We start from the raw sequence: 21,218 nt of genomic DNA on the forward strand, positions 1-21,218 counted from the left end.
GAATGAATGACAGAAAGAAAGAAGGAAATAAAGAAACCTTGAATGAATGAATGACAGAAAAAAGTAAGTAAAGAAAAAAACTTTGAATGAATGACAGAAAGAAAGAAAGAAGACATTCTGAATGAATGAATGAATAACAAAAAGAAAGAAAGAAGACATTCTGAATGAATGAATGAATGACAGAAAGAAAGAAAGAAGACATTCTGAATGAATGAATGAATGAATGACAGAAAGAAAGAAAGAAAGAAAGAAGACATTCTGAATGAATGAATGACAGAAAGAAAGAAAGAAAGAAGACATTCTGAATGAATGAATGACAGAAAGAAAGAAAGAAGACATTCTGAATGAATGAATGACAGAAAGAAAGAAAGAAGGAAGACATTTCGAATGAATGAATGACTGAAAGAAAGTAGGATGGAGAGAACAAAAAGATGGAAAGAAAGAAAACAAGAATGAAAGAAAGAGAAGAAAAAAATAGGGAATGAAAATTAAAAGTAAAGATGGTGGGGAAAAAAATAAACGAACAAAAATGAAAACAGAGAGAGAGGGAGAAGGAGGGAGGGAGGGAGAGAGAGAAAAAGAGACTCAGAAAGAAACAAATAAAAAAAATAAAATTAAAAAAAAACTTTGAAAAGAAATACAGAAAGGGAAAACAAAAGAAAGAAGAAAGAAAAAGAAAAAAAAAATGAATAGCACTGAAAAGCAACCGAACAAAAAAATTGACAAACCTTACAAATGTTATCTACTTTATATGGCAGAAGTAGCAACTTTACATGGCATAAGTAACTTTTCTACAACCGATTCTGATTTCTTTGCTGCATAAAGTTCCACAGCACATAAAATGTACAAACACCCACACACATACAATGCTGCAATGAATACAGACATTTTAACAGAATAGTACAGTTTCGATGATAACTGAACAGAATATGTCTTTATTACCAAGTGTACTGGGGTCACATGGAAATTTGTTTGGGGGGCAGGTGGCGGGGGGGGGGGGGAGGGGGGGGGGGGTTGGGGGGGGCACACTACATTAGTACATATGTATCAAGGGTACTAACAAGCAAGGGCACAAACATGAATCAAGGATCATATATGATTCTTGTTTCATCCACAAATACAGTATAGAGTTACATATACACACAATGAATCATGGTGCAGTCGTGTATTCAAGAGCAAACTGAATGCATTCAGTTAATGAGTTATTAAGCCTTGACCAGCACACTGGGTGCATTTATTTTTGGGTTTACCATGCATTATCTCACAGCATACTTGTGTAAAGCTTCTTTCAATTCATCACATGGTCTTTATTTTGTCCTACACGTTATACATTATCTTACAGCATATTCGTGTAAAGCTTCTTTCCATTCACATGGTCTTTGTTTTTATCTTACATTACATTATCTTTTTATTTTATGCATCATCCTATGGCATACATGTGCAAAGCTTCTTTCAATTCATCATGTGGTCCTCTTTCTTTTTTCTCTACACACCTCATTATGTGCTACATGTTAGATCTGTAGAACTACACAACCACACGAATGTGTTCCCATGCAAGCTGATGCCCTTATCTAGCTGAAACTTGTTCCTTATCTGCAGAATCAAGAGGGGGGAGATTTACAAAGGTCACTGTCTGTTCCTGAATCCACCACCAATATGGCTTCACTGCCCCTCCTCTTTCCCTGTGCTCCCACTCTTCTTTCCAAAGGACTTCTTCTGTGTGTGTGTGTGTGTGTGTGTGTGTGTGTGTGACACAAAGTGTGCGCGCACAGCTTTGTATGTGTATATGAGTATAAGCAGTGTTTATGTGTGAGTGTGGATGTGTGCAAACCCTCTCTACAATCATCCTCCATTTCATCTCTTCCCATCACTCACAAAATCAAAATCAATATGGTTGTTTAAAAAAAGAAAAAAAAAAAATACAGGCAGCAGATCTTTTGCTGTTCCTTCTAACTAGCACAGTTAAGGACTGGGGCGAAGGAGGAAGGGATAAAGAAAGAGAGAGAGGGAGGGCAAGGAGGGGGTGGGGAGAGAGGGAGGGAAAGGCACCACTGGTAAATTAACTCTTTTAGCTCCAGCTGTAAGTTCTCTATTCCCGCCACAGCTGTTTGTGGCTCAGGGAAAATACACACAGGTGCCAGAAACTATAACTTTTTTTTTCTTTTAAAGTAACCAGCTCAAAAATGTTGATCACTTTCTGCGTACATGTATGTATATCTGCATGATTAAATCTTTCAGTTTTAAATGCCATGCCACACCACATTATCCGTGATCAGTCTCAAACAATTAATCAAATGGAAAGACATCATACACAGAGAGATATGGGTTTCAGCACACACACACACACACACACACACACACACACATGCGCACACGCACACACACAACACACACACACACATACACACGAAGATGACTGATAGGAAAACTAAAAGACATCATCCTTAGCTCCAGACTGTGCACAGAAAATATGGCTGTTACATCTATTATTTCCATCTATCAACAACAACAACAACAACAACAAATCACCTTCATCAGAATAGGACAGGGGGGAAAACTCTTGTCAGGTCTGACAAAAGCAACAGAGTTGACAACCAGTAGGGTAATGGCCCCACTTAGGATTCGTACCCTGCCCCCCTCCCTCTTTTCTTTCTTTTTTTCTTTTTTTTTTTTAACTGATTAATCTGATCAGCTGTGTCTTATCCCTCCCTCCCTCTATGAATCCCTCTCTATCTGTTTGTCCATCCACTTGTGCATGCATTGATAAATATTGTTGTAAATTAAGTTCTATAATTTAGCCTCTGTTACACCATTTTCCTTTCTTTTTTTTTCTTTTCTTTTTTTTTGTGTGTGTGTATGGGGTGGGTATGGGTGACACACAGGTGACTGTGCTCTGTGTCTAATGATCAGTATAAAAAGATAGAGACAGATCTATAGACAGAGATATGAGAGAACATTATACATAATTACACTGATAAATATTTGTGTTTTTTCTCTTCACAAGGTCACTTATTTAAATTAGTATCTTATTCTATCTTCTCAAAGGCCAATTTTGCATGATAATTAATAATAACTTCTTCTTTTTTTCAATCTTCATTTTTCCCTTATGTGCATTTGACCTAAGAAAATGAGAAGCAAAAAAAACAAAAACAAAAAAAAAACCGAAAAACAAAAAAACAAAAAAACCCAAAAACAAGCATGACATAAAACAACAACAGAATATGAAAGCGACACCCAAAGCAAGCATTAGAGAAATATGATGTTCACATTTTCAGTTTTTTCTAAAGTTATTAAATCATAAGTTTTAAAAACAAACACCAAAAAACAACTAATGTTCTGAGCTTACATTTCTTCACACACACACGCACGCATGCACGCACACGCGCACACACACACACACTTTCCCCTTTAACTCCAATATCACTCCCAGTGAACAGTCATTAAACTGTAGAACAAACCGAGGCAGCAAAGTGAGAGAGAAACTGAAAAAGAGAATGACATAAAAAAGTAGAGACAGATATAGAAAAAGGAGGAGCGACACAGACAAACTCAAAGAGATAGACAGACACACAGACAGACATAGAGACAGATACAGAAAGAAACTGTAGGAGAGGGAGGAAAAGATACACACCCACACCTACACAGGTCCCGAGAGGAGACAGGCAGACAGAGAGACATGTATGCACACATTGATAGACTGACAGTCTCTACAGAAAGACAACCAGACAGAGAAAAGAAAAAAAAAAAGACATACAAGGAGACTTAGACAGACACACAGACCTAAAAATTAAAAAAATATATCCTTTTTTTCAGCTTGGAGAGAGAAAAGTACAAGCTCGATGGAGATCAAAACTTATACATCTACAAAATGATATTTGATTATAATAAATGATCTATAAAAAATAAAAAAATAAAAAAGACCTGCTGGAAGATTAGAGCCATGAAATGAGAGGAGCTAGACTCACAGGGAGGGAAGGGGAGAGGGGGAGGGGATGTATGGCAAAGGAAGGTGTCAGACAAAGAAAGGACACAGTGCCCCAGACAATAAGGACAGAAGAGAGAGGGGGGAGAGAGACAGAGACAAGGAGAGAGAAAGACACACAGAGAAAGAGAGAGAGGGAAAGAAAGAGAGAGAGAGAGAGAAAGAGAGAGATTGAACATCACACACTATTGACAAGAAATTTTAAACACAAATGCACAAACGAGTGGAGTGGCTCAGCCACCGATATTTTCTCCCCCTCAACTAGACTTTTGAGTGGTGGTCTGGATGCTAGTCATTCAGATGAGACGATAAACCAAGGTACCGTGTGCAGCATGCACTTAGCCCACGTAAAAGAACCCATGGCAACAAAAGGGCTGTTCCTGGCAAAATTCTGTAGAAAAATCCTCTTCGATAGGAAAAACAAAACTGCACGCAGGACATTTTTTTTTTTAATGCGTGGCGCTGTAATGTAGCGAAACGCTGCCCCTGGGGAGAGCAGCCTGAATTTCACACAGAGAAATCTGTTGTGATAAAAAGAAATACACAAAAAATGTAATAAATTTGTTAATTTACACAGCCCTATTAGGGTTGGTTGATTTTTTTTTTTATGGGGAAAAAATTTAAGGAACAATAGTTACAATTTCTAAACTGACAGTGAAAATGTAGCACTTCTAAACACAAAGTGTCAGTGGTTATATAGCATTACTGTAGACAGTGAATATAGGCAGCACTGCTACCGTCTGACAAAGACACAGATCCACACACAGACTGAATGAGAAACACATACACATACACACACACACACACACACACACACACACACACACATACAGAATATCAAAATTTCATCCATTCAAATCTCTAGCCAGATTATTAAAAACATGATAATATTTTTTTTTTTTTAAAGAAAAAAAAAAGAGGAGGCAGGAAGGTGAGGAGGGGAGGGAGGAAGCAAGCTGGGAGATACGAGGTGGGCTGTTAAAAAAAAACAACCCCCTACCCCCACCCCACCCACCACCTCCACAAAACGGGGGAAAAACTGAAGAAAAAAAATGTATTAACCAAAAAACCAAAAATTTTTTTTAAAGGCAGCGAAAATCAAATCTCTTCATCTCAGATATCAAACAGCACCACCACCACCACCACTACTCCTCTCCCCTCCCCTCTCCACAACCAGTCCCTCCCTCCCAACCCCACCACCCCCTCCACACACACACACCTTCATCACTACCCCACTCCCATCCACTCCCGCCCCTCCTCTTAATCACTAACACAGCTTGCCAGATATAGCCTGTTTCAAAAATTTGACACAGTTGCTAGGCAACCCATCTTGCTGAAAAGATCAATACCAAACCATGATTTTTTTTCTCTCCCCCCACCCCACCCTCTCTCTCTCTCCTCCTCCTCCTTCCTGCCTGCCGGTCACAATAACCTTGATTAGTGGCGAAGCAATGGCTTCAGCCTCTCTCTCTCTCTCTCTGTCTGTCTGTCTGTGGTGCTGCAACGATGTCAGTAGCCTGGGTACTGTTGTAGGGATTCTTGTGGGCTGAGTTAGAACTAAGTGTGTTGTGATGTGTTCTGTGTCTGTATCCTGTCTGTTGGACAATGTGTGTGAATGTAATGAATGTCTGTGCATGTGTATTTGAGCTCATGTACAAATATGATGTATAAATGAACACAAGTCCACATAGATGGACAGATAGACAGATAGAAAGATATATAGACAGAGAGAGAGAGATGTGTGATGCAAACTTTTTTTTATTTTTAAATGTCAGCTGTGTCTGTGCATTGCTATGTATTAGACAGACAGATAGATATATAGATAGATATGTTACACAAACATTTTGTGTGTGTGTGTGTGTGTGTTGGCTGTGTCTGTTCATTACTGTGTATTATTAAATATTTCTAAACTGCTTAAGAACAGAATACCATGCATTTGAAAACACATATACATTTATAATTTACTCTCTGTGTTTGCTGGTGGCAGTATAATTTGGAAGATTATCTATGTAAAAGATCTGTCTAGATACAAAACTACATTTCTCCCTCTCTTGTCTTTCTCTGGATGAAAACTGACATTTATACAGTAAATTTATACGGTTAATTGAGCATTGTTCAGTTAATGTAGACATACTATCAACTATGTCTATCTGTCCACTGTTTCACCACCCTTCTCTATACTTATTCATCTGTTCATTTATTACTCTCTCCCCCACCCCACCCCACCCCCTACATCCCCCCTCCCCCCAGCCCTATCTACTGAATTGATTAGTACCAACACAGACCCCAACTCGAGTATGAAAAAAAAAGAAAAAAAGAAAAGTACACTGCCTCAGTGCCAGCTTTTTTATCTTCAGCAGTTAATACTTTGGTTCCAGACGTGTGGAGGAAGTAGGCAGGGAAGAGTACTGGGGGGTGATGCATAATTAACATATATAATACAGAATCTCACACAGTCACACACACACACACATACACACACACACAGCATAGCACAGAGCACAGAGAGACAGACAGAGTAACTGACAGACATGCACAGAGACAGGAGAGGTCTTTTCAATTAAACTTCATTGGACTAAAAGCAAGAGAACAAGAATGGAGGTACAGAGAGAGACAGACAGAGACATGAGACAGACAAACAGAGACAGAGAGAAACAGAGAGCCCAGACAAATAGAGATTTTCAAGACCTTTACATCTGCCACTGTCACAAATACACAGCATTAGAACATATGAATAAACACAGTTTATGTCTTAATTCAGAACACCACACAAAAGCTCTTACCATGTGAAGAAAGTAGCCTTCATCGGTCAGACAGCTCAGAGACTTACACAAGTTTTACAAATCAGAACTACCGTGGGTAACGGATGGTGGACAAAAAAATATATGTGTTCAAGATTCTTTGTACTACTGACTGCTATCTTTTGTCACTGCTGGCCAACTGCTCTGGTCACCCACAGACCCAGTTAATTTGCAGGCCGATCGCTGATAACCACCACAAAACTGGATCACTCTGATAGCAGCCTAATCCCTTCACTTCAACCGCCCACATGCCATGGGAGACAGAGTGCGAGCGAGAGAGAAAGGGGGCGAACAGACAGATGGACAAACCCATCAGTTCAGAAACGCAACACTCCCTGTTCTTTTAAAACAACCCCATTCTAGTGGCCTTTCTTTATCATCAGGTATCCCTTTTCATTGCTATTTTTATTCTTTTTTTTTTTTTAACAAAATAATGATGTCGCTGTGACACACAGATCTTAAGTTACAGACAAAGTGGGTTTTCTTAGACTGAGAATTGAGATGGAGACACAATGTTGGAAAAACAAAACCAGCATTGTTCAATCTGTCGTGCGGCACTGAGATTCTTAAGCATCCGGTGGTCAGGAAAAAGAAAAAGAACTGAACAGCAGAAATTGAACTTTTCATTAGATGCTGATTTCTCTTCGAGTTTCACACTGAATGCCCTGAATGCCATTCTAAACAAAATGTACCTTGATGACAACTCCAGGCACACCTGATCTATGATGATGGTCCAATATTTGCCAAAGTGAGGATCGTTCTTTAAAAAAACTGTGAGAATGGTCAAATGTTTCATTGTTTGCAAACTCTTCCAATTAATAACAATTAATTAATTCCATACTGTACAACAAAGACAATCTGGTGTGTGGTTTGCTGCACTATTTCTTGTCAGCCATCAAAGCTGAATGGAAGATTTTTCAGGCAGCAAAATAAAATAATTTAAAGATACAATCTACAAGATGGAGAGGAGGGAGATAGGCACATCTCCTTAGCTATATCCCAGTTTCTATGCCAATGTGTGTCTCAAGATTGAAGATACATAACCAGGCAAGCCTTTGGTTTGGATTCATAAATGGCATTGATATAAAATCATCCACAAAACATGTCCACACAGCTCTGTCACAATGCAACAGTTTCTTTCTTCCAAAAACAATCCTTGGACCAAACCCCATGCCTTTGTTGGGAGGGCTACACTGTCTGGACAGACACTGGGACACACAGAACCACCCCAGGGCAGACCTATATCCTACACTGCCTGGTCTGTTGCTTCCACACAGATTCCAACACTGTCAATGAAAAACCAGACATGGGGGAGGGTGTGTGTGGGGGGGGGGTGTTGTAGAATTTTGATACCTCTGCTGAGCCTTCATATCAGTAGACTTGAGGGATGATATTTTCACTTGTCTTATGTTTAGGGCTAGACTGGTTCAGGTCAGTATCAATACCCATGTGTTGGTCCCATGACTTAGAAAGCTGCTTGATGAGCGCACTCCCCACACTTCCCAACTTACAAGCATCAGTAGCAGTGAAGGAGTAAATCTCCTACAACAGATGTTTTATGTCTTTCTAGAACCTAAAGCACCCTGAGTGATGTCTCTTGTAAAAATTAGCATTTCTTCTTCCTCAAAAGCAGCTGCAGATACATTATTACCACATCAACTCCCCCCTACTCCCATTCTGACCCCCACCTCCACACATACACCCTCCCCAAACTCATTTTTCTGACTGGTCTTTGTTTTCTTGAAATCCTTTTTTCTTTCTTTTAAAATAGTCTGAATACAAAGAATAGTGCATGCCTGTGTGCATGCGTGCATGTGTATGTGTGACTTGGATAGACCTGAGAATGACAAACATAGAATCTGACTTGACGGGCAGAAAATCTGACATCTCAGAAATATACTTGTGCATAGCTCTTGAGTTCTGCATCAAACTGACTGATCAGCGTACAATAGTTTCACAGATCCTCTTGCTTGGGTTCAAAGTTCAATTCCATCAGGATTTTCAAGTTAAACATTGAGAATGACCATAGTGTTCATCTAGATGGAGACATCAATGCTCAAAGCAGAAATACATTAATAATTTTAAAATATGTCTATAACACACTCCTCTAGTATACTGTACTTAATAGCTCTTTGTGCTTCATAAGAACTTAAGAAGAGATTAATAATGCAAAGGTACATGAGAATTAACTCACATCTACACAGACACAGCAAACACATACATGTAAAAGCTCATGCACACTCCCACACATATATCACGTACATAGAGTAATGCACACACACACACACACACACACACATTGTATATAGAGAACTATATATATATATATCTATATATATATATATATATGCCTTGCCAATTTTATGGCAAATTTTATTAAGTTCACATTGATGAATGCTACTGAGGGACAGCATTTCACCACAGCTGCAATAATCTCTGTTGGACTGACTTTCCATTCAGACGCAAACACATGGGTTCTTAAAAGCTGACAGCTTTTTGAGTCATGATGATCACTCTTCTGTGAACCTGCAGGGGTGGGGGTATCCACAGAAATGTCCAGTCATTTGAAAGAGGGCTAAAGAGATCGATCTATTTGTCAAAATCTAAAATTCTCGATACTCCTCTGTTCTTGAATGACCTTGTCCTTGAGTGACCTTGGCCCAAGGGACAAGGTCAGAGTGGAGACAATCTGTCTGCCTCTGTGAGCAACAACTCTTCCAAAAATCTGAACCAGTCCAAAAACAGGTGATTTGCACCAATGAAACTGACTGACAAATATACAGAGTTGCTTGCTTGTTCTGACACACCTTCACCCTTCACAGATTTGTCTGTTTCTGATATTCCTGATCAAGGTTAAAACAAACAAAAATAAAACTGTTGAATGTTTGTACTTCTTTTTGAAGATCTTTTGACCAATCCTTAAACTAAGTTTAAAGAGTGTATGTCTTTTCTTTCCTAGCTTCATTTTTTTGTTTTTGCTAACAAGGAATTCAACATCTTTTAGTTTTACAGAGTTCTTTTCCTCTTCTTTTTTTGTTTGTTTAATCACAAAAATTGAGAATGGAATTCACCACCAAACTGCAATTGATTCATAAAATATACAAATAAAAATATACAAACTAATAATAAAAATGAAAGAGCTATCAAATTCAAATCTGACCCATTCTTTAGATGCTCCATTATTGCATAGAAACAATCGCAAGTAGTTCGTGATCTAAAAATACAAACAACTGACTCCACATTTGTGGTCTGGATTTGTCCTAAACAAATTAATTAAATTTTAAAGAGTGAATGTTAATTTGAAAAACATATATGATACAATATATATGAAACAATCAAAACTGCTGTTGTGGCATGTGGAATGTCAAATATAAAGGGAGCTAAGCGTAATGACTTTAATAAGTTTAAAACATTTCCAGTGTTCATAAGAACTTCTGACTGCAGTTTTGTTTTTTCAAAATTCCCATCAATACATACATACAAATGATACAAGTATGTCAAATGATCACTAGCTTACATCTTCTAAACATACAGTCTGTATACATTATCTTCCTGGACAAAACACCTCTTTTTATTATTCCATCATTCTCCCGTTATGGATTTTGGCCAATCAAATGACATGGAGGTGAAAGGAGGTGGAGGTAGCAACCATTTGCAGGTGTGCTGTATGATGCATGTAGAAGAAAGGTCCCTAAAAATCTATTGTATGTGGGAAAATAAATCCCCTGGAAATGGATGGGTGGAAAGATAAGTGATATAGATGAAAGACAGATGAGGCATGATGGTAATGTCTGCATGTATAATGTCAAAACTTCAAAAACATTATCATCATTTACCATTTCATCTAAAATATATATAATAATGATATGTTTTAAAAATAAATGCTCTCCAAGATTTTGTCACAGGAATTTCCATGCAATTTTTCTCTCTTGTATACTGCAACCCCAGGGCTTAGACTAAGGAAACTAATGAAGACAAACACAGAGGGCATTTTCAATTTAATGCTGAGACAATAATCATTGTTATTTGATTCTGGTATTTATATAAATAACTGAGTAATGTATAAGTCAAGAAGACTGGTATATAACTTGATCACTGAGTTATATGGCTTTTACCGTTTAACGGAACCGACAGTTCGTGACACATGACCATGGCCTATGACAGATTTTGCAATCAAGTCATCCTGACCTCGCATGACCTCATCATTCATGGATCAAAAACAATTTTAATCCACACAATCGACTTACAAATAATATTCTTTTAGTCTCGTATCGTAAAACACTTACAAAAAACAATACAGACATGCTAAAATGGTAAAACGATTAAGAGCAACAAATTCAGCCTGCCGGTGCAAGCACTGAGGCTTTTAAAATTGACCTCGCTTGAATAAAGCTTGGCCGCCCGAGGACAATGCAGGGGAGATAATTACAAAAACAAAACAAAACTTACAACAATTAAAATGCAAGTGCCATAGGTCAAACAAAAGCCATGAACCTTGATCTATAAGAACCCAAAATATTACTTTTCAAATTATGAATACGGAAGTTGCAAAACCATCATCCCTCCTGACTTCTATCAGACCCCGACACTAAAAAAACATGTCTTGGAATTCTGGTTGCTACATAAGACAGGTAAAATCCCTACCGGCAAATACTTACTGGATTTCCTTGTTTGCATCCTCAATCGCTTGTACGGCGCTCATCATGTTTGAGTTTGTCAATATTTAAAAAAAATACAAGTTATGGTGGCATAATGATAGCAGCATCTTCCAAATAACAAACTTAACTTTTTGTGGCCCAACCGGAAGTTAATATGGTTAATCTAAATGTCATTGTGGAAGTTTAAATCATTTTTATTGCGATATATTCTAATATATTGGTGCATATTGAGTTATTCTTCGAGCAATTCAGTCAAAATAATTTTTGCTTCTTAATTCATAGTTTATTTGGTCTAAATACACTCGAAGAAAATATGACCCAGCCACGAAATGAAATGACGGAACGAAGTAAATGCTGGCTTGCAAAAAACATGTTGATATCACGAACAGTAACGAAAAATAGATCTGAAAAGAATTTGCATTAGTAACCATTTTTAGTTCAAATTGAGTTTTTAAAGAATGACACATACTCTGTTCAAATTTTTAATGTAATTTTAATAAAATCATGCAATATGATTATCTCCCTTGCGAGCGCCAACTTCAAGTCAGGCTTCCTTGGCTTCAGGTGATCAACAGTGTGCAGGTACTTAAGAATTTTATACCGAATACACTACTTTTGCAGTTAAAGCAAGATAAGGGAAAAGAGAATAAGACTTTAACAGAAAAATAATAAGCATAGCTATTTGACTCTCATAACTAGTAAAATCTGTTCTGCATTTTAAAAACTGTTTCGGAAGCTCTACTGGTGAGAGAGGACGAGACCTTTATTATTTGGATCAGGATCAGGATTTGGGGCGTTGTTATATACAACTTAGCCATTTTTGGCTTTTTATGCCCCTTCAGATTTATTCCTTATTATTGTTGGTCAGGTCGTTGACTTGCTCAGTCATTTTATCCATCAAAATCGTATTTCGTTTTTGTCAATGACTCATGTTTATCTATGAGGTTCTTAAAAGTATTTATACTAGGTGCACGTTTGATATTGTTTGTTAATTTGTTCCAACAATTTTTACTCTGTTACTAAATGTAAACTTTCTGAGATTTGTTCTGGAATACTGTTTAAATATTTTATCTGTATTATTTCTTGTAGTGTCTTCCTTTGGGGTACAAAAAAAGCATGCTTTGTTTTACATCGTCAAACCCATTAATTATTTTGTACGTCTGTATCAAGTCCCCTCTTACTCTTTTTGCTTTAAGTGATGGTAGTTGTAAGTACTTTAATCTTTCTTGATATGAATAATTTTTTTATGCTATAGACCAGCTTTGTTGCTCTTCTTTGAGCCTGTTCTATGGCTTGACTGCATTATTTGCTTTGGGTACCATACAGTGTTTCCATATTCTAGGATAGGTCTAACTAATGTTTTATGTAACCGTAAAAAAGTAACCTTATCTAATAAATGTAAATGCTCTTTTTATTATTCCAGTCATTCTGTTCACTTTGTTTATGCTATTTGTTATATGTTTGTCAAATGATAAATTTTTGTGACATGTGACACCCAAGTCTTTTTCCTCATCACATTTTGATACTTTTATTTCTTTGTCTCCGATTTTCATTATATATTCTTTCTCTGGGTTTGATTTCCCAATATGAAGTACTTTACATTTTTTTTGGCATTAAAATATAGATTCCATGTGTCTGACTATTTTACAAATATTTCAGTATCTTTTTGTAGATCCTGTATTTTGGAGAGTTGTACTTGTAACCCAACCGAATTGATCATGTGTGTGTATATGCATTTTGGTAAAGGCCACGTTTTGTCAAAACAGTGTCCGTTTTTCAGTTAAACCAGTCAGCTGTGTAGCTGCTCCTACTAGCACAGTAGCAGAAATACTGGTTTGAATCAGTTGCCACAAATGCCAGTATATATACATTTCAACTTTACTGGACTTTAAAAATTTAACACAGATTTTTTTTTTTTTTTTTTTTAACAGTTGACTTTTTAACTCATATTATTGTTCAGGTAATTCACCAGTGTGTACCTTCATTAAGGTTATGTTGGTGTTCCACTGTGTGCATGCCCTACCATAATTGTATCTGTTCCTACCTGCTTGTTGTCAACCAACATATATAAATTCATTCATACACACACACACACACACACACACACACACACACCAACCACAACACAACACAACACAACACAACACAACACAACACAACACACACACACACACACACACACACACACACACACACACACACACACACACACAGCGATACACATACATAAAAAAATATTTAGTTGGTGCAGTGGTTGCACACATACACAAACGCACATACGTACAGTGATACACATGTAAGATTTATTGATGTAGTGATTGCATGCGCGCGCGCGCACACACACACACACACACAGTGTTATACACACACTAAAGGCAGCATTAACATTTCAGAAGAATGGTATTCAGCACCTGTCAGAACTTTGAGCAGTCTCTGTCTGGAAGGGGAGGGGAAATCTTTCTTTGCATGTTGATGTAAGAGACGCTTGTGTTTGTGTGTTTTATATAATAGTTTTCATGTTGAAAATAACAGTCAAATTACCCTTCACCGGGCCAGAGAGAACTCGATCCTGAATTCTGAAATGCAGAGGCTATGGGTGAAAGTTGTGGCTGGTGGTCTTTCGCAGAGTATAAGTAGCATCCCTGCCTTTTGGAACTTCTTTGCTTGAATTTTCTTATTTTCCTTCAGTATTACTGATTTACTTCCTTTCTTTCTGCCTTTTTCTTCCTTCACTGTTCCTGAGGGTGTTTTTTGTTGGGTTTTTTTGGGGGGGTTGTTTTTTTTCTTTTCTGCCTTCCCAGTCCATTCCTCTTTCTTTTTTTTCCAGCAATCCTTGACACTTTTTTCCTCTCTTTTTTGTTTATTTAATTGTTTCATGTAATCATGGGGTTATGTCCTCAAATGATGTGATTTACTGTTCCGATCCAGTATCAAGATGGCGCCGACCAATGGCGACATGGGGATAGCTTTCCTGTTTATTTTGTGTTTGATTCTGTTTATGTGCGTTAGGGAAACAGCTGTGATCTTCTACTGTATCTGTGTTTGTGTATGATTTTCGATTTATGTTCGTATCTTGTTATGTACTATCCCCCCCCCCAATATTCCTTGTGACTCCGGTACACCTGGTAATAAAGACATATTCTATTCTATCCCTCTGTCCTCAAGTGATGTAATTTACTGTTCCGATCCAGTATCCCTCTGTCCTCATATGATGCAATTTACTGTTCCGATTCAGTATCTGTGTCCTCAAATGATGCAGTTTATTGTTCTGATCCAGTATCCCTCTGTCCTCAGATGATGTGATTTACTGTTGAATGATTGAATGAATGATATGGATACTTATATAGTGCCTATCCTCAGTTGGAGACCAAGCTCTAAGTGCTTCACAGACAGGATCATTTGCACAACAGGCTGCCCACCTGGGTAGAGCTCAATGACAGCTACCATTGGGCTCTCATCATTCATTTCCTGTGTCATTCAATTAGATTTCAGGCACAGGCACACATACACACACGCAATATTTTACATGAATGACAGTTTTGTTTATTTACCCTGCCATGTAGGCAGCCATTCTTCGTTTGCATGCTGGGTATGTTCTTGTTTCGATAACCCACCGAACAGGATGCGATTTACTGTTTCCCATTCAGCATCCCTGAAGTGAGGTGAAGGCCACAGGATGGAGTGGACAGGCGACCTGAGCCCTGGCACTGCACACAGCAGACTGCGACAGCTGAAAGTGGAGCTGGAGGAGAGGGACCAGAACCTGACCCAGGCTGCCATGTACGGCAAGGCGCTCCTGGAGGAGAAGAAGGATCTGCGCACCAGCATCGACAACCTGATGAAACAGCATGCCAAGGACTTGGAGGTAAGTGCTTTGTACCTGGGGATGTTTTGCGATAAGATCTTTGCACGAGTATTGACATCCTGATGATACAGCATGCCAAGGACTTGGAGGTAAACGCTTGTACGTGTGGGGATGTTTTGGGATAAAATAAGATCTTTGCACCAGTATTAACATCCTGATGATACAGCATGCCAGGGACTTGGAGGTAAATGCTTGTACATGTGGGGATGTTTTGAGATAAGCTTGATGATACAGCATGCCAGGGACTTGGAGGTAAATGCTTGTACATGTGGGGATGTTTTGAGATAAGATAAGATCTTTGCACCAGTATTGAGAACCTGATGATACAGCATGCCAGGGACTTGGAGGTAAACGCCCGTACATGTGGGGATGTTTTGGGAATCTGGATTGCTTGTTCTTGTACTGGATGTTGAATTTTTTTGTACAGTAGTTTTGTTTGTTTGTTTTGTTTGGTTTTTTCTTTTTCCTTTCTGTGGTGGCAATGGGGATATGGTTGGGTTTTTTTATGCAACTCTTAAATCTTTTACAGGCATGTACAAAAGAAAAAATAGTTCTTTAAGTTTAACATCAGCACGCTTGAATATACAAAATGTTCTTGTCGTTGTTTTTATGGTGGTGATGGTTGTTGTTTTTTAAGCAAATCTTTAATCTTTTACAGACATGCACAAAAGAAAAAATGGTTCTTTAACATCAGCATGCTTGAATTTATATTCAAAATGTTCATACTTAAATGAACATGTACACACAAACACATGCAAAGAATTGACAGTCATACACAAAATAAATATGTCCCTTAAAACAACTCTGAAAACAAGAAGGGGTTACATTGAAAAGCATAATACTTGTGAGGTATGCCAGTGAGTTAAATACAAACACCAGATCTTGTGTTGAATCTTGTGTTGAATGTCTTTGCTATGTATTTTGGCCAGTTTGGTTCATAGAAGCAGCTATACAGCTTGCATCATCATAACGTCTAGTTTGATTATCACTGTTTCTGAACATATTCAAGGAACATTATTTTTTGGTGGTAAATCATGAAAAGAGAGAAGGGGAGGGGGGGGGGGTAAAGGTGAAAGACAGGTTTATCATTTTGTTGTTATTATTTTGTCTAAAATTTTCTAAAGAAAAATATTGTTAAAAATCTACTAAAGCAAATTTTGTTTATACAGATATAGATTTTTTATTATGTTTTTTTTTTGTTTGTTTGTTGCTTTTTTTGGGGGGGTGGGGGGGGGGGTTCAATAAACAAATAAAATGATGCTGTTGAAGAGCTACATTTCAATGGTGTTTTCTGCGTGTGGTCAGGAGAAGCAGCAGGAGTTAAGTACCCTGCACTCACGGCTGGAGGTGATGGGGTGCACAGAGAAATGGCAGCAGGAGGAGATCACCAATCTGCGCTCGGAGCTGAACAATGCTCAAAGCCTTGTGGAGGAGAAGAACCAGGAGATTGCTGCTCACAAGAAGCAAGTCAGTTGTGGGGGCCCATCATTTTTCTTTCTTTCTTTCTTTTTTTTTTTTTTTTTTTTTTTTTTCAACTCTCACTGCCACAGGCGACTTTGGTTGATAAGACCATGCACTGGCACTGCCGTTGGTGACTTTTATCAACATTGAGGTGTCATGTTGATAAGACTGTTTTTCACATTGTGACAAAGCTGGACAGCTGCATCCAGTTTCCCACCATTAGAACAATGACAAAGCCATGCCACTTGTCCCAGTTTGAAGTGAACAAGTCCATTGTGTTGTTTTGACATGAACCAAAACCTGTGACTGAGAGAATCATTTCTGAAATACTTGGTGCTGGGGAGTGTTTTTCACACAGAAACTTGGTGGTGCAAGATTTAATGAAAATAATAATCAACGGTAATGCTCTTGCACAACGTTCACAGCCAGATGGAGGCGGAGAAGAATTTGGATATAGCTGTGCAAAAGAAGCAAGTTCTTCTTCTTCCTCGTTCACCTCCCGTTAGATTAGCAGCCCAGTGTCCTTGATGAAGGCTGCCGTCTGTCGCAGCTCCTCCAGGGTGCCGTACAGTTTGGCTTCCACTGCTGTCGGTGTTGGCCAGTACTTCCTCCTGGATGCTGCATGCGTCGTACAGTCTTGAAGGATGTGGTCGGTTGTCATTGGTCCCTCACCACAAGGGCACTCTCCACTGTGTCCAATACCAAATTTTGTGTGCATGTGATGGAGCAGGCAGTTGTCCAGTCCTCAGGCGGAAGATCTTGACCTGTTCCCATTGTTCCAGCAAATGGTATCTGTCTTTAGGGTTATATTTGAGGTGCTGGAGGCGCCACTTTATTCCTTGCTGTGCCTTGATGATTGTCTTGATTTCATCGTATGACACCAGTTTGTTGGCCTGTTCCTTCTGTGCACCGTCTTTTGCCAGAACGTCTGCTTTTTCGTTGCCTCTGATGCCACAGTGTGCTGGTACCCATTGTATCACCACTTTCTCCACTCTGGCACTCAGGGCAACAAGGGCTGAAGTGAGATGGTTCTGTTCTTTGCAGCGGGAGTTCTTGAGAGCTTGGAGCACGAAGAGAGCGTCTGAAAAAGAAGCAAGTCAGGTTTGGGGTCTTTAAAAAAAAAATATATATATATATATATATATATATATTTAGTAATTAACAGTCATACGCTTGCACAACATTCGCAGCCACATGGGGGAGTAGAAGAAATAGAAGATAGCTGTGCACAAGAAGGAAGTCAGTTTTGGGGACTGGATTTGTATTCAAATAAAAATGAAAAATTAATTTAAAAATTATTAATAGTAATAGGCTTGGACAGCCACTGGGATAAGAAGAGGAAACACGAAGTAGTGACACACAAGAAGCAAGTCAGGTGTGGGGTCTGTGTCTTTTTTCTTCTTCTTCTTTCTTTTTAAATAGAAATGATAAATTGTTGTTTTTTAATTAGAAATGATAAGAGTAATAGGCTTGCACAACGTTTGCAGCCAGATGGAGGACGAGAAGAAACTGGATAGCTGTGCACAAGAAGCAAGTCCATTTTGGGGTCCCTCATTTTATTTGAATGAAAATGAAAAAAACAACAGTAATAGGCTTGCACAACGCTGGCAGCCACTAAGAGAAGAAGAAACAGGAGGTAGACACACACAAGAAGCAAGTCGGTTGTGGGGTCTGTCTTTTTTAATGATAAGATTTATAATTAAATAATAATGAAAAGTAATGTGCACAATACTTGCAGCCAGATGGGTATTTCATTTTGCTTTATAATAGAAATTTTACCTGGTGTTTTTTCTTTTGTTTGTCTTGGTGGCATTTGTTTTATTCTAAAATTCAGTTATTACCACACACACACACACACACACACACACACACACACACACACACACACACACACACACAATCATTTGCAATGAACATGACTGCCAAGTACATAGATTGACAAAAGCACACGTTTCTGCACATGCATATAAACACAAGCTAACACATTGTTGAATATAAAGAAATACCACACACACATTTCTGCACATGCACATGAACACAAGCTAACACATTGTTGAATATAAAGACAGTACCATACACATGACCAGGTGCACACACACACATACACACATTTGCACGCATAAATGAACGCGTGTGCACACGCGCGCACACACACACATACTCAGACTGACTGTATATACCTAGCGCTTACCCACCCACCCACACCCCTTACCTGTGATGATGTACAGGTGGACAGCCTTCAACAGGAGGTGGATCACCTGTCATTTATTTTATCTGTGATGATGTACAGGTGGACAGCCTTCAACAGGAGGTGGATCACCTGTCATTTATTTTAACCTTGATGATGTACAGGTGGACAGCCTTCAACAGGATGTGGATCACCTGTCATTTATTTTACCTGTGATGATGTACAGGTGGACAGCCTTCAACAAGAGGTGGATCACCTGTCATTTATTTTAACCTTGATGATGTACAGGTGGACAGCCTTCAACAAGAGGTGGATCACCTGTCATTTATTTTACCTGTGATGATGTACAGGTGGACAGCCTTCAGCAGGAGGTGGATCACCTGTCATTTATTTTATCTGTGATGATGTACAGGTGACAGCCTTCAACAGGAGGTGGATCACCTGTCATTTATTTTAACCTTGATGATGTACAGGTGGACAGCCTTCAACAAGAGGTGGATCACCTGTCATTTATTTTACCTGTGATGATGTACAGGTGGACAGCCTTCAGCAGGAGGTGGATCACCTGTCATTTATTTTATCTGTGATGATGTACAGGTGACAGCCTTCAACAGGAGGTGGATCACCTGTCATTTATTTTAACCTTGATGATGTACAGGTGGACAGCCTTCAACAAGAGGTGGATCACCTGTCATTTATTTTACCTGTGATGATGTACAGGTGGACAGCCTTCAGCAGGAGGTGGATCACCTGTCATTTATTTTATCTGTGATGATGTACAGGTGACAGCCTTCAACAGGAGGTGGGTCACCTGTCATTTATTTTAACCTTGATGATGTACAGGTGGACAGCCTTCAGCAGGAGGTGGATCACCTGTCATTTATTTTATCTGTGATGATGTACAGGTGGACAGCCTTCAACAGGATGTGGATCACCTGTCATTTATTTTACCTGTGATGATGTACAGGTGGACAGCCTTCAACAAGAGGTGGATCACCTGTCATTTATTTTACCTGTGATGATGTACAGGTGGACAGCCTTCAACAAGAGGTGGATCACCTGTCATTTATTTTAACCTTGATGATGTACAGGTGGACAGCCTTCAACAAGAGGTGGATCACCTGTCATTTATTTTACCTGTGATGATGTACAGGTGGACAGCCTTCAACAAGAGGTGGATCACCTGTCATTTATTTTATCTGTGACGATGTACAGGTGGACAGCCTTCAACAGGATGTGGATCACCTGTCATTTATTTTATCTGTGATGATGTACAGGTGGACAGCCTTCAACAGGAGGTGGATCACCTGTCATTTATTTTAACCTTGATGATGTACAGGTGGACAGCCTTCAACAAGAGGTGGATCACCTGTCATTTATTTTACCTGTGACGATGTACAGGTGGACAGCCTTCAACAGGATGTGGATCACCTGTCATTTATTTTACCTGTGATGATGTACAGGTGGACAGCCTTCAACAGGAGGTGGATCACCTGTCATTTATTTTACCTGTGATGATGTACAGGTGGACAGCCTTCAACAGGAGGTGGATCACCTGTCATTTATTTTATCTGTGATGATGTACAGGTGGACAGCCTTCAACAGGATGTGGATCACCTGTCATTTATTTTATCTGTGATGATGTACAGGTGGACAGCCTTCAACAGGATGTGGATCACCTGTCATTTATTTTATCTGTGATGATGTACAGGTGGACAGCCTTCAACAAGAGGTGGATCACCTGTCATTTATTTTACCTGTGATGATGTACAGGTGGACAGCCTTCAACAGGAGGTGGATCACCTGTCATTTATTTTACCTGTGATGATGTACAGGTGGACAGCCTTCAACAAGAGGTGGATCACCTGTCATTTATTTTATCTGTGATGATGTACAGGTGGACAGCCTTCAACAAGAGGTGGATCACCTGTCATTTATTTTATCTGTGACGATGTACAGCTGACAGCCTTCAACAGGAGGTGGATCACCTGTCATTTATTTTATCTGTGATGATGTACAGGTGACAGCCTTCAACAGGAGGTGGATCACCTGTCATTTATTTTATCTGTGATGATGTACAGGTGGACAGCCTTCAACAGGAGGTGGATCACCTGTCATTTATTTTATCTGTGACGATGTACAGGTGACAGCCTTCAACAGGAGGTGGATCACCTGTCATTTATTTTACCTGTGACGATGTACAGGTGGGCAGCCTTCAACAGAAGGTGGATCACCTGTCATTTATTTTATCTGTGATGTACAG

At 39.0% G+C, this 21,218-nt stretch overlaps 2 protein-coding genes across 4 annotated transcripts in view; one reads left to right on the plus strand and one right to left on the minus strand.

Moving 5' to 3' along the window:
- LOC143301877 (uncharacterized) overlaps window positions 1-11,574 on the minus strand; it is a 95,658-nt gene extending 84,084 nt beyond the window's left edge. For all 3 annotated transcript variants that reach the window (XR_013057858.1, XM_076616295.1, XM_076616297.1), the window contains exon 1: window positions 11,442-11,574. Coding sequence is in view for 2 of the 3 variants with exons in the window: in XM_076616295.1 (XP_076472410.1) it covers window positions 11,442-11,488 (47 nt within the window). In the remaining variant the exon portion in view is untranslated. The remainder of the gene's footprint in view (window positions 1-11,441) is intronic.
- Window positions 11,575-11,978: 404 nt separating this feature from the next.
- The window catches only part of LOC143301918 (protein Spindly-like), a 32,844-nt gene continuing 23,604 nt past the window's right edge, over window positions 11,979-21,218 (plus strand). The window contains exons 1-3 of the mRNA XM_076616362.1: window positions 11,979-12,023; window positions 15,089-15,306; window positions 16,612-16,773. Of these exons, the coding sequence (XP_076472477.1) occupies window positions 15,118-15,306; window positions 16,612-16,773 (351 nt within the window). The 5' untranslated portion in view covers window positions 11,979-12,023; window positions 15,089-15,117. The remainder of the gene's footprint in view (window positions 12,024-15,088; window positions 15,307-16,611; window positions 16,774-21,218) is intronic.

This window comes from Babylonia areolata, chromosome 28 (assembly GCF_041734735.1).
Source record: "Babylonia areolata isolate BAREFJ2019XMU chromosome 28, ASM4173473v1, whole genome shotgun sequence".
Classification (NCBI taxonomy): Eukaryota; Metazoa; Mollusca; class Gastropoda; order Neogastropoda; family Buccinidae; genus Babylonia; species Babylonia areolata.